At 36.8% G+C, this 12879-nt stretch overlaps 1 protein-coding gene across 3 annotated transcripts in view; it reads right to left on the reverse strand.

Annotated features, from left to right (window-relative positions):
• Positions 1–12879, reverse strand: part of REV3L (REV3 like, DNA directed polymerase zeta catalytic subunit) — a 190998-nt gene that overhangs the window by 83246 nt on the left and 94873 nt on the right. For all 3 annotated transcript variants that reach the window (XM_025381340.1, XM_025381341.1, XM_025381342.1), the window contains 6 exons: positions 10780–10874; positions 9806–9910; positions 8701–8785; positions 8465–8613; positions 2046–2165; positions 403–640 (listed from right to left, as the gene is read on the reverse strand). In XM_025381340.1, the coding sequence (XP_025237125.1) occupies positions 403–640; positions 2046–2165; positions 8465–8613; positions 8701–8785; positions 9806–9910; positions 10780–10874 (792 nt within the window). The remainder of the gene's footprint in view (positions 1–402; positions 641–2045; positions 2166–8464; positions 8614–8700; positions 8786–9805; positions 9911–10779; positions 10875–12879) is intronic.

Raw genomic sequence — 12879 nt, forward strand, 5'->3', positions numbered from 1 at the left:
AATCAGACCCCAAAGCCATACCCTATCTTCAGTCTGACTCTATACATTGTTGCTCTGATACTCAACAACAGTTCAACTATCACAGGGCATTCTTTTTGTCTAGTTCTAAGATAAGAAGGCACTCCAATTTTGCCCCATTTATCACTCACATATGTTAATAATGTGTATATAAATGGATAACTTCTAAAAGTTAGGTTAATCTCTTAAAATGTAGCAGAACTTTATTTTGCTTGGAATATGGAGTATATGCCACATGAAAAACAGATCACTAAAAGGGAATTTTAAAACACCAATTTAGCTCATAAGGTATTTTATACACTGAACAATAGTAACAAGTAATTTCTGATTGAAGGATGATAATGCTAAAAGTTAATAAAACAAATGAAATAACTAAAAAATTACCTCTTTTTAGCACAATGTTCTTCAATATTGCTGTCCCATCTCTGGGACATCACCAAACTAAGCTCCATTTCCTCTTTTTCAATCTGTGGTTCATTTTCTTCATCATCACTATTTTGGGGATATTTATTATTTCCAAAGGAGCGACACGGTGATGGCATCCTATTTCTTTCCCCCCGATATCCATCACTTTCCAAACCAGCAAGAAGATGTACCAGAGCCTCATCAGGACTACTGTCCACTACAAAACAAGTACAATAATCACCAACAAATAACTCAAGTTTTCTTTTTTTTTGACACGGAGTCTTGCTCTGTCACCCGGGCTGGAGTTGAAGTGCAGTGGCGGATCTCGGCTCACTGCAAGCTCCGCCTCCCGGGTTCACACCATTCTCCTGCCTCAGCCTCCCAAGTAGCTGGGACTACAGGCACCCGCCACCAAGGCCAGCTAATTTTCTGTACTTTTAGTAGAGATGGGGTTTCATTGTGTTAGCCACGATGGTCTCGATCTCCTGACCTCGTGATCCGCCTGCCTCGGCCTCCCAAAGTGCTAGGATTACAGGCGTGAGCCACCACACCCGGCCTGTTTTCTTAATAATCCAACAATTCAGATCACTTAGAATAAAATAACAACATCATAGATACTGGCACAGGCTGAAAGAATACAGTTGGTACAAAGGCTCAGGTGTTGAGGTAGCTCTCCTATCAAAGTTGATCCTTGGACCACCTGCATTAGAGTAATTTAGGGACATCATTAAAATAACATTGTTGTGTGCTCCGGTCAGGGCTGCCTGGGACTGCACAGGGTTTTGGCCATGGGGACAGCTCAGCACTGTCAGCCCCTAGTTGGAAGGCTTTGCCAGCGAAGGCTGGCAGTGGCTGCAAGAAGTCTGAGATACCGCTCAAGGGGAGGCTGCTGAAGGACTGGTTGAGCGCAGCCCTGGCCAGCAAGATGAGGAGGCTGGGACCGCAGCCCTAGCAACCCATGTTTCCTCCAGTGAAATCTGTGATACTCACCAAGAAAAGAACCACTTATGGTGTTTCAGTAATGTACTGAACTTTGCAAAATATTAATTCAAAATAAATGCATTCTCCTTCTAAACTAATACGGTTTTCCCTGAATCAAAGTACAGTTAAAAAAAACTATTTCTGGCCGGGCGCGGTGGCTCACGCCTGTAATCCCAGCACTTTGGGAGGCCGAGGCGGGCGGATCACAAGCTCACGAGATCGAGACCACGGTGAAACCCCGTCTCTACTAAAAATACAAAAAAAATTAGCCGGGCGCGGTTGTGGGCGCCTGTAGTCCCAGCTACTCGGGAGGCTGAGGCAGGAGAATGGCGTGAACCCGGGAGGCGGAGCTTGCAGTGAGCCCAGATCGCGCCACTGCACTCCAGCCTGGGCGACAGAGCGAGACTCCGTCTCAAAAAAAAAAAAAAAAAACAAAACTATTTCTTTCACAAAGTTTTTTAAGCTGTATAGAAAAAAGGCAAAGCTACTTGATTTAATGCAAGGTTTCATTTTCATATTCAGTAGAGTGCTTATTGAACATGCAACATTTACCTCTTCAAGTCAATAAAAAAAAACCTCTTTACAACACACATTTTCTCTGAATTACAATATTGAATATTTACGGTAGCACTGTTACTTACTGAAAACAGGTGACTCACTCAGTCTTTGGGTCAAAGGCTGAAAAGTCTGACTATTTTCCATGAGGTTCAAAATTGCTTCTTCATTAATAAGAGCTTCTTCCACTTTGTGTCTAGTGTGACCTTAATTTGACAAAGAATTAAAAAATTAAAGCAATGGCCTAAAGCCAAAATTTATCATTTAGGATTTGTGTAAATTTGGAAGCATTACCATATAAACCTATTTTAAATTTCAAAATGTTAATGACGCATGCCAAATAAAAACATAATAAAAAGCCACAGAAATATTTAACCAGTCACATGGATTCATCAAATCAAACACTGAATCTATAAATCACCAAATATTTATAACCTCTTTAATCCTACTTAATGTGTGTAGTTCTATTAGTCTGATAAAAATCACTGCATATTCAAATATATAAAGTGAAAAGGAAAGATAAACTATCTTATTTGAATACTAAAATTATTCTCTATGGTTCAAAAACAACAAATTTAGAATAAATGTTTTTCAACTCTTCTAAGAAACAAAATTGACAGCGCTCATTATTTGACACATATGTACTGGACTCTCTTCTGAATGCATAAAAAATAAAGAGCTTAGTGTAATTCCTAATGGGGTGTGTGCTGGTTTTTCATGCCTGTTTGTGAACTGTAGTTGTGGTTTCCCATTTCATTGTCATAACTGGGCAGAAATAGTTTTTAAGTGCTATAAAAACACAAAGAAATGGTTAAGCAATTAAAAAATTCATTTTACATTATATATTTCTCAGAAAGCTTTCATTATATATCACATTCATTGTATTTTCATGATATCAAAAAATAGTAGTCTATATGGCCATATAGAACCCTCCAGCAATTGCCGTCCCCTGCAGGAACACCAAACTGAACTATCCACACAAGCAAGCACCTTCATTAGAATAAAAAATCAGGAGAGCAAACACAGTACTTGGTTTTAACAACATATCAAGGAAAGAGACAGTGAAGAGGGTAGAAAAGACAGTCATGAATTGCTGATAGCACCTCCCACCCCTCAGGCAATGGCCTTGTGGCGCAGAGAGAGAAATCTGTGTGCTTGGGAGAGACAGAACACAGTGAATGTGGGGCTTTGCATTGGAACTCAGTGCTACCCTGTCACAGTGGAAAGCAACATGGAACAGAATTTAGCCAGCACCCATGGGGAGAGGATTCGACCAGCCCCAGTCAGAGGCAAACTGCCCAATACAGCAGTCCAGAACCTGAGGTGCAGCCAGCATTACTACTATGGGCTAAAGCACTTTGGGATCCTAAATAAAGTTGAAAGGCAGTCTTATCCACAAGGACTGCAATTCTTGGGCAAGTGCCAGTACCGTGCTGGGCTCGGAGCCAGTAGACTTGGGGTACACACACCTAGTGAGAGAGTAGCTGGGGCAGCCAAGGAATTACTTGTGACCCCTCTTCCCCACCCCGCACAGTCCCAGGCAGTACAACTCACAGCTCTAGAAGACTCTTTCCTACCACGAGAGGACACGAGAGGGAAGAGCGAAGAGGACTTTATCTTGCAACTTGGACACCAGCTCAGCCACAGTAGGGAAGGTAGAGTCGTGACACACATATTCCAGGCCCTAACTCCTGGATGACAACTCTAAACACGCCCTGGACCAGAAGGGAACCTGCTGCCTTGAAAGGAAGGATTCAGACCCGGCAGGGTTCATCACTTGCCCACTAAAGAGCCCTTTGGCCTTGAGTAAACACAAGTGACACTCAGGCAGTACTTGCTGCAGGCCTCGGGTGAGATCCAGACATGCTGACTTCAGGTGTGACCCAGTGCATTCACAGCACTGGGAACAATTGAAAGCCCATTCTCTAAGATCTGGAACAAGACAAGGATGCCTAGTTTCACCACTGTTATTCAACACAGTACTGGAAGTCCTAGTTAGAGTAATCAGACAAAAGAAAGGAATAAATAAACTGCATCTAAATTGGAAAGAAAGAAGTCAAATTATCCTTATATGATCTTACATTTGGAAAAACCTACAGACTCCACTAAAAAACAAATTCAGCGAAGTTGCAGGATAGAAAATCAACATATGAAAATCAGTAGCATTTCTATATGCCAACAGTGAACAATCTGAACAAGAAATCACGAAAGTAATCCCATTTACAATAGCTACAAATAAGATACCTAGGAATAAACTTAACCAAAGAAGTGAAACATCCCTACAATGAAAACTATAAAATATTGATGCAAGAAATTGAAGACGACACCAAAAAATGAAAAAGATATTCCAAGTTCATGGATTGGAATAATCAATACTGATAAAATGTCCATACCTACCCGGAGCAATCTACAGATTCAAAGCAATCCCTATCAAAATACCAATGTTATTCTTCACAGAAATAGAAAAAAATAATCCTAAAATTTACATGGAACCACAAAAGACCCCGAATAACCAAAGCCACTCTGAGCAAAAAGAATAAAACTGGAGGTCACATTACCTGACTTCAAGTTATACTACAGAGCAATAGTAATCAAAACAGCATGATACTGGCATAAAAACAGGCACACAGACCAATGGAACAGAGAACCCTGAAATAAATCCATAACTACAGTGAACTCTTTTTTGATGAAGGTGCCAAGAACATACCTTGGGGGAAAGAACAATTTCTTCAAATAAATGGTGCTGAGAAAACGCTGGATATCCACATGCAGAAGAATGAAACTAGACCCTGATCTCTCACCATATACAGAAATCAAATCAAAATGAATTAAAGACTTAAATCTAAGACTCAAACTATGAAACTACTAAAATAAAACATTGGGGAAACTCTCTAGAATATTCGCCTGAGCAAAGATTTTTTGGGAAATATCCCCAAAGCACAGGCAATCAAAGCAAAAGTAGACAAACGGGATCATATCAAGTTATTATACAAAGCTTCTGCACAGCAAAGGAAACAATCAACAAAGTGAAGAGACAACCCACAGAGTGGGAGAAAATATCTGCAAACTATCCATCTGACAAGGAATTAATAACCAAAATATATATAACTCAATAGTAAAAAATCTAATAATCCAATTAAAAAATGGGCAAAAGATCTGAACAGACATTTCTCAAAAGAAGATATACGAATGGCAAACAGGTGAAAAGGTGCTCAACATCACTGATCATCAGAGAAATGCAAATCAAAATTACAATGAGAAATCATCTCACCCCAGTAAAAATGGCTTTTATCCAAAAGACAGGTAATAATGAATGCTGGCAATGATGTGGAGGAAAGGGAACTCTCGTACACTGTTGGCAGAAATGTAAATTAGTACAGCCACTATGGAGAACAGTATGGAGGTTCCTTAATAAACTAAAGATAGAACTACCATATAATCCAGCAATCTCTCTACTCGGTATTTATCCAAAGGAAATGAAATTGATATGTCGAGTTGAAGAGATATCTGCACTCCCATGTTTATCACCGTCCTATTCACAACAGCCAAGATTTGGAAGCAATCTAAGTGTCCATCAACAGATGAATGGATAAAGAAAATGTGGTACATTTACACAATGGAATACTACGCAGCCATAAAAAGAGTGAGATCATGCCATCTGCAACAACATGGATGGAAGTGGAGGACATTATGTTACGTGAAATATGCCAGGCACAGAAAGACAAACTTTGCATGTTCTCACTCACTCGTGGGGGCTAATTAATAATTAAAACAATGGAACTCATGGAGATGGAGAGTAGAATGATGGTTACCAGAAGCTAGGAAGGGTAGTAGGGTGGGGGGTGGGGAAGTGGGCTGGTTAATGAGTACAAAAAAATAGAAGGAATAAGATCTAGTATTTGATAGCAGAACAGGGTCACTACAGTCAACAATAATCTATTGTACATTTAAAAATAACTAAAAGTATAACTGGAATGTTTGTAACACAAAGAAATAAATGCTTGAGGTTATGGATACCCCATTTATCCTGATGTGATTACATTGTATGCCTGTATAAAAATCTCTCATGTACCCCATAAATATATATGCCTACTATGTACCCAAAAAATTAACAAAAAATTAAAAGTAAAAAGTAAAATTTCAAATGCATTAAAGACCTAAATATGAAAAACCAAATTGTAAGCACACATAAGCCTTAAAATAAATACTTAAGAGAAAATTTTCATTACATCAGGGTAGGGAAGGTCTCATAAATCACATACCAAAACTAAACCATAAAGGAATATTGTAAACTTGACATTAAAACTGAAGACATGTAAAATTCCAAGGATAACCATTTTTGTTTTTTTTCAAATGGGGGGAAAAGAAGTTAACATTTTTTTTTTGAAGATTTTTACAAGACAAGCCTAGATGGAGAGAAAATATCTCTACAATAAGTATAACTGACAAAGACTTAATATCTAGAAAATATGAAGAACTCCTACAAATAAGAAAAAGAAATGACCCAATAGAAAATGAGCAAATAACATAATTCACAGAGAAACCCAAACGGCCTTTAAAGATGCTCAAATTCGTTAGTAATTAGGAAATGCAGATTAAAATGCAGAGACACTATTTCAAAGAATCAGAGCGGCAAATCTTTTACATCTATTATTTTATACTTATTATTTGATGCTATCAAATGTTGAGGTTTCGCTTGCCTAGTAAAATTGCGTACGATACAATGTGACTTCTGAGTAAAACTTTTATTATTGTCTTGTTTACTAACCATGTATAAGCTAATTGCATTATAAAAAAACTGTTAGAACAGATGCTATCTAGGTAGAGTACAATGCATACACCCGAATATTCAGCAACTCACTCTTCTGCATGTGTTTGGTAGAGAAACTCCTGCATACAGCCATAAGGAGACAGATATAGCACTAAGTGCAAAAGTAAAGACCATCTAATACTTGTTGAGAAATAGGTAACACTGTTGTTTAGTCTTAAAATGGAACAGTCATCAGCAGCTAAAATGAATGATCAAAGATAAATTTCAAAGTTATAATGTTGACATAAAAGATGCTCAACATTAGTAGTAATGAGGGTAATGAAAATTAAAACCACAGTAAGATTCTATTTCATACACTAGAATGACTACATTAAAAAAGACAGATAATAACAAGTGTTAGTGAGGATGGAGAGCCTGAGAAACTCTCCTATATTGCTGGTGGGAAAGTAAAACATTGCTGTCACTTTAAAAACAGCTTGGGAGTTTATTTTAAAATTAAACACAAATATACCACATGCCCTAGCAATTCTTTTGCTTGGCAGAGGTAATCTTTTCAGTGAAGTTTATTCTTAAACTGTTTCGTTTGTTACTATTTATATCATTTTACAACTCTTTTTATGATATTTATCCTAAAATTTATGCTTTACTGCTTATAGCAGCACTTTTTTTTGTTTTTTGTTTGTTTGTTTTTTGTTTTTGAGATGGAGTTTTGCTCTGTCGCCCAGGCTGGAGTGCAGTGGCATGATCTTGGTTCACTGCAACCTCCACCTCCCAGGTTCAAGCCATTCTCCTGCTTTGGCCTCCTGAGTAGCTGGGATTACAGGTGTGCGCCACCACACCTGGCTAATTTTTGTATTTTTAGTAGAGACAGAGTTTCACCATGTTGGCCAGGCTGGTTGCCAACTCTTGACCTCAGGTGATCCGCCCGCCTCAGCCTCTCAAATTGCTGAGATTACAGGCATGAACCACTGCACCTGGCCAGCGGCACTATTCTTACCAATCAAAAGTGAAAACAACTCAAATGTTGATCAACTGATAAATGGATTAACAACATGTGGTATCTCCATACATACTGATAGATACTACAACATGTATAAACCTTGAAAGTATTATACTAAGTAAAAGAATCCAGACACAAAATACTATATATTGTATGGTTTCACTTACATAATACACAGTATCTACACAAGGCCCATGTATTATTAGTGGTTACTTGGGGTTTGAGGTAGAAACAGGCATAACTGCAAATGGACACAAGGGATCCTGTGGACTGATGGAAACATTCTAAAATTGGATTGTGGAGATGTTTGCACAACTTTGTAAATTTACTATAAATCACTGATTATACACTTAAAATGACTGAATTTTATGCTATGTAAATTAAACCTCAAGTTGCTTAAAAATATAATGCTGACTGAAAAAAGCACGTTGCTTCATCTACGCCAAGTAGAACATCATTTATGTAAAATTAAAAACTTAAAACAATGGTATATGTGGTGGGCAAACATTATAAGAAAATATAAAAATTATATATGGTAACAGTTTGCACTAACTTCAGGATACTCCTTACCTTTAGAGATGCAGAAAGGGTGACAGAATGGGAGACATTTTTGCTATATCCACAATATTTATTTCGTAGGGAAAAAAATTCCTAGCAAACTCAATCAAATATTAACATCTCAGTGCTAGATATATGTTCTAGTAGTTTCTTTATACATGAAAAGCAAATCTTACCTTTGCTTGATTCTTTGTCTTTGTGAACCTCTACCATATTGGCTGGTGTACACTGAAGCATTTCAGGAGACAGAACCTCAGAGTGCAATGTTAACTCAGCAGAGAACTCCTGGGATCCATCACTGTAGTCCACAGATCCTGATAATGTTCTGCTTAATTAAAACATATCCTTTATAACAGACTAGATAACAAAGGAATAAAATTAGTTCTGAGATCTATAATAAATAACCACTTACACAGAGAAATCATTCTGTTTGAGAATTTCCTGAAGTCTCTTCTGAAATTTTTTTTCACTTTCTGTTGCTGGCACAAACCTGTGATCTTTGAATTTTAAAAGTGCATTAAAAAATGTAGATAGCAAATGAATGAAATATTTTCCTTTCTCCCAAAGTAGCTTTAAAAATGGTAGCAATTTCTTATCTTTCTCTAAATATATATAATACAACCTAACTGTAGTATTACTATAGAATCACACAAAAGAGAAATGGTTGTTACTAAAGTTACAAAATTAGGCATTTAAACTCAGTTCAAGATTAAGTTCTATAATTATAATCTAAATCTGAAACAGAAAAACTGTTCTCTACCTATAAATACATTGTATCCTAAAACTAAAAATAATCCCCTTATAAAATATATTTCTATTTTTAAAATAAAAGGCACTCAAAGTTTATCAAAACATTTTAGTGCCTAAGATGTAACAATTTTAATTGAACTTCGCTATAGGCTTACTGCTGTGTTTTGAAATAATATATCTGTCTTTTGAATGATGTCTTTCATTCTTTTACCTTTATTTTTAAAATTCTGTTGTATCCATGGTATTATCTGAACCCCCTCAAATTCTTTTTGAATGTGGCACCATTTAGTAATGAGTATTTCTTTAGAGCTGTACATAATGAACGAAGTGAGAGCTTATATGACATACTCAGAAAATAAACTGTGGGCAGCATTTCAATGGCTACATTTTCAAAGCTTAATGTATTAAACAGTGTTCCTAAGTTGAAATTCATGATCTTCTGTGAGTTTTCTATAGCTCATTTGGAAATACAGACGGCTAGAACACACTAGAGAATGAAAACAAAAAAGTGAGGCAAGAGGACAAGGTACACTAAAAACAAAGAATAGTAAAAATGTCAACTTCTTACAGAGAGAGAGATAGTAAGTGACAATTTGGAGATAGTTATAAAGATAAATACTGGCTGTACAGCAATGACAACAAGAAAAATACAAAACAAAAGGTCATTTGAAAAGTAAAATCTAATGTCAAAGGAACAACTCAATGACAAACTTTCCCATTAAAATACTTGGTTTAAAAGAATAATCAAAGCACTATTACGTTTATACCTTGTGACTCAGGTAGGCTAATTTGAGAAGTTTCATTTCTGTTTCTTCGCCGTTGCTTTTCATCTTCCCATATAGCCTGTAGACCAGGGTTTCCACCAATTTGAGCTGTAATCACAATAATATTTCAATATTACAGGGTCAAAGTAAAAAAACGCCTAAAGAAATCTAAACTTTTCTTTAATAAATACTGCCTTTAAAAAAATCTATCATATATTTTGTGTAATAAAGTGGACAAATTATCCCAACCTACACTTATTGTGTTAGTCCTTTTTAAGCTTTCTTTCTAGTGGTTCCCCAAAATCCAGCAAGTGAATACAGTTCAAACATCTGATGACAGTCAATAGACCTAAGAATACCCTTGCTGATATACAATATGAAAATTAAGAAATTAAAAGGCAGAGTACATTAAATTACTTTATATTAGCTAATTTTATTTAGTGTCACACTTATTTTAGGGTATCTATTCAAATATAGTCATTTGGACAAAAATATAAACAAAAAATTAATTACTATCTCAGTAGAAGTATAGAAGCAATCTTCGTAACATTTTGTATCCTCCTTCTATAATATCTTAGTTTCTTCGTAAAGTTTTCTTTCCTACTTTTTCTATTCTACTTTGGTCATTAATTATTTTTTTTTTTTGGAGACAGAGTCTTGCTCTGTCACCAGGCTGGAGTGCAGTGGTGCGATCTTGGCTCACTGCAACCTCTGCCGCCCGGGCTCAAGCAATTCCCCTGCCACAGTCTCAAGAGTAGCTGGGACTACAGGCGTCCGCCACCACGTTCAGTTAATTTATTCTATATTTTAGTAGAGATGGGGTTTCACCATGTTGGCCAGGATGGTCTCGATCTGACCTCATGATCCACCCACCTTGGCCTCCCAAAGTGCTGGAATTACAGATGTGAGCCACCACACCTGGCCGGTCATTCATTAAAAAAAATAAAAACATGTATTAAGAATAATTGTGTATGAACCTTCAATGTCCAGACGATTTAAGATATCAGCAGCTACAGCATCCACTTCTAATTCACATGTACTCTGTGGTTCAACACCTTCCAATATTAAAGAGCTGCAATTAAAGGATATAAAAAACAATAATTATGTGAGAGCAAATTTTCTAAGATTTTTCTTACTTATACAATTATCTTATGTTTAGCTGGTACCCAGAAAACCTGATTAATACACAATTATTCATGACAAAATTGATACTTTGTGTATATATAAAGAAAAATAGGATGAGAAAAATACAAAACATATACTGACAACCCTATTAAGATCCTATTGAAGTATATTCTATATATTTTGGTTCATTAGATTTTATATAAAAAGGAATATAAAACGTTTTAGCATACGGTCATACCCGGGGCAGAATGGGATAGGATAATATGAAAACCACAGAGGAATGCATAAAAAACCATGCACATATGAAATCAGTTGCCTAGAGACATCTTTTTCAGTATTCAAAAAACAAGGGAGAACGTGCAATAAGAGATAAGGGAAGGTGAGCACACTGAGAAATGGGCAAATGATAATTCACCATTCTTCCTGCCCTCAACTACTGCTGAGATGGGGAATACTTTAAAATTCTTCATAACTACAGAATTGATAAACTACATGAATGATCAACAGTGGGATCATAGCTAGGAAAAGTAATGATACCACAAGGTCATTAATTTTTATAAGAACTACAAACGATTGTTTCCCATTCAGGATCTTTGACTCAAAAGCATTTGCTTTTCATCAGTGCCCCAAAAGAGAAGATAAGGAAGATACCACATAATTGATCCTACTTAACAGAATGAAGAGATAACATCTAGTGTGGCTCCTAGTTTACTCATTCCAAAATTTAGGACTTGTACAAAAACAGACACCAAGTGGAAAAGGGGAGATCCATAATTTTACTACAAAGTGGGTGATGACAAATTTCATTAACTTTTTATTTCAAACACTTTGTTTTGGTTTTTTTTTTTTGAGATGGAGTCTCACTCCGTTGCCCAGGCTGGAGTGCAGTGGTGCGATCTCAGCTCACCTCAACCTCCACCTCTCGGGTCAAGTGATTCTCCTGCCTCAGCCTCCCAAGTAACTGGGATTACAAGCATGTGCCATCATGCACAGTTAAGTTTTGTATTTTTAGTAGAGAAGGGGTTTCATCATGTTGGCCAGGCTGTTCTTGAACTCCTGACCTCAAGTGATCTGCCCACCTCGGCCTCCCAAAGTGCTGGGATTACAGGTGTGAGCCATTGTGCCCTGGCCTTGAAACACTTTTTAACGTTTTAAGAAAAACATGTTAGCAAAACCTCATTTTCCATCGTCTATTTTAAAGGAAATTTTGATGGAATATTTTATGTTAAGTTTGTTAAACCACAGAATTTTTACAACTTAAATAATATATGTATGTATGTACTCACAGGTATATATTTAGATACTCATACACACATATCTTTTCACCATTGATAGAGAAGGAATATATTAGTCAACCTATCATAATATATCCCTTTCTCTTTCAAAAAAAATATTTCCCAATGTAGATTGTCAGCTGGGCTTGGTGGCTCATGAATGTGATCCCAACTTTGGCTTGGGAGGCCAGCCTGAGCAACACAGTGAGACCTCATCTCTACAAAAAAAAATTTTTAATTAGTCAGGCATGGTGTTGCACACCTGTAGACCCAGATACTTGGGAGGCTGAGCAATACAGTAAGACCTCATCTCTACAAAAAATTTGTAAAAATTAGCCAGGCATGGTGTTGCACACCTGTAGTCCTAGATACTTGGGAGGCTAAAGTGGGAGGATCACTTGAGACCAGAAGGCAGCGGTTGCAGTGAGCTGAGATTGTGCCACTGAACTCTGGTCCGGGCAACAGAGCAAGACCTTGTCTTGACAACAACAAAATGTGAATTGTCCTCTTCATTCATACAACTTAACAGAAAATGAACAGATTTAAAAATGTTTATGATCAACAGTTTTCTTATATAAAAAAGTTTCGTAATTTGAAATAACTATGTCGTAAATGTCAAGGATGAATATTGCAGAAGTAGCACATTTGAGAGAAAGGAGGGAAACAATAACATCAAAA

Source organism: Theropithecus gelada, chromosome 4, assembly GCF_003255815.1.
Source record: "Theropithecus gelada isolate Dixy chromosome 4, Tgel_1.0, whole genome shotgun sequence".
In the NCBI taxonomy this organism is placed as follows: Eukaryota; Metazoa; Chordata; class Mammalia; order Primates; family Cercopithecidae; genus Theropithecus; species Theropithecus gelada.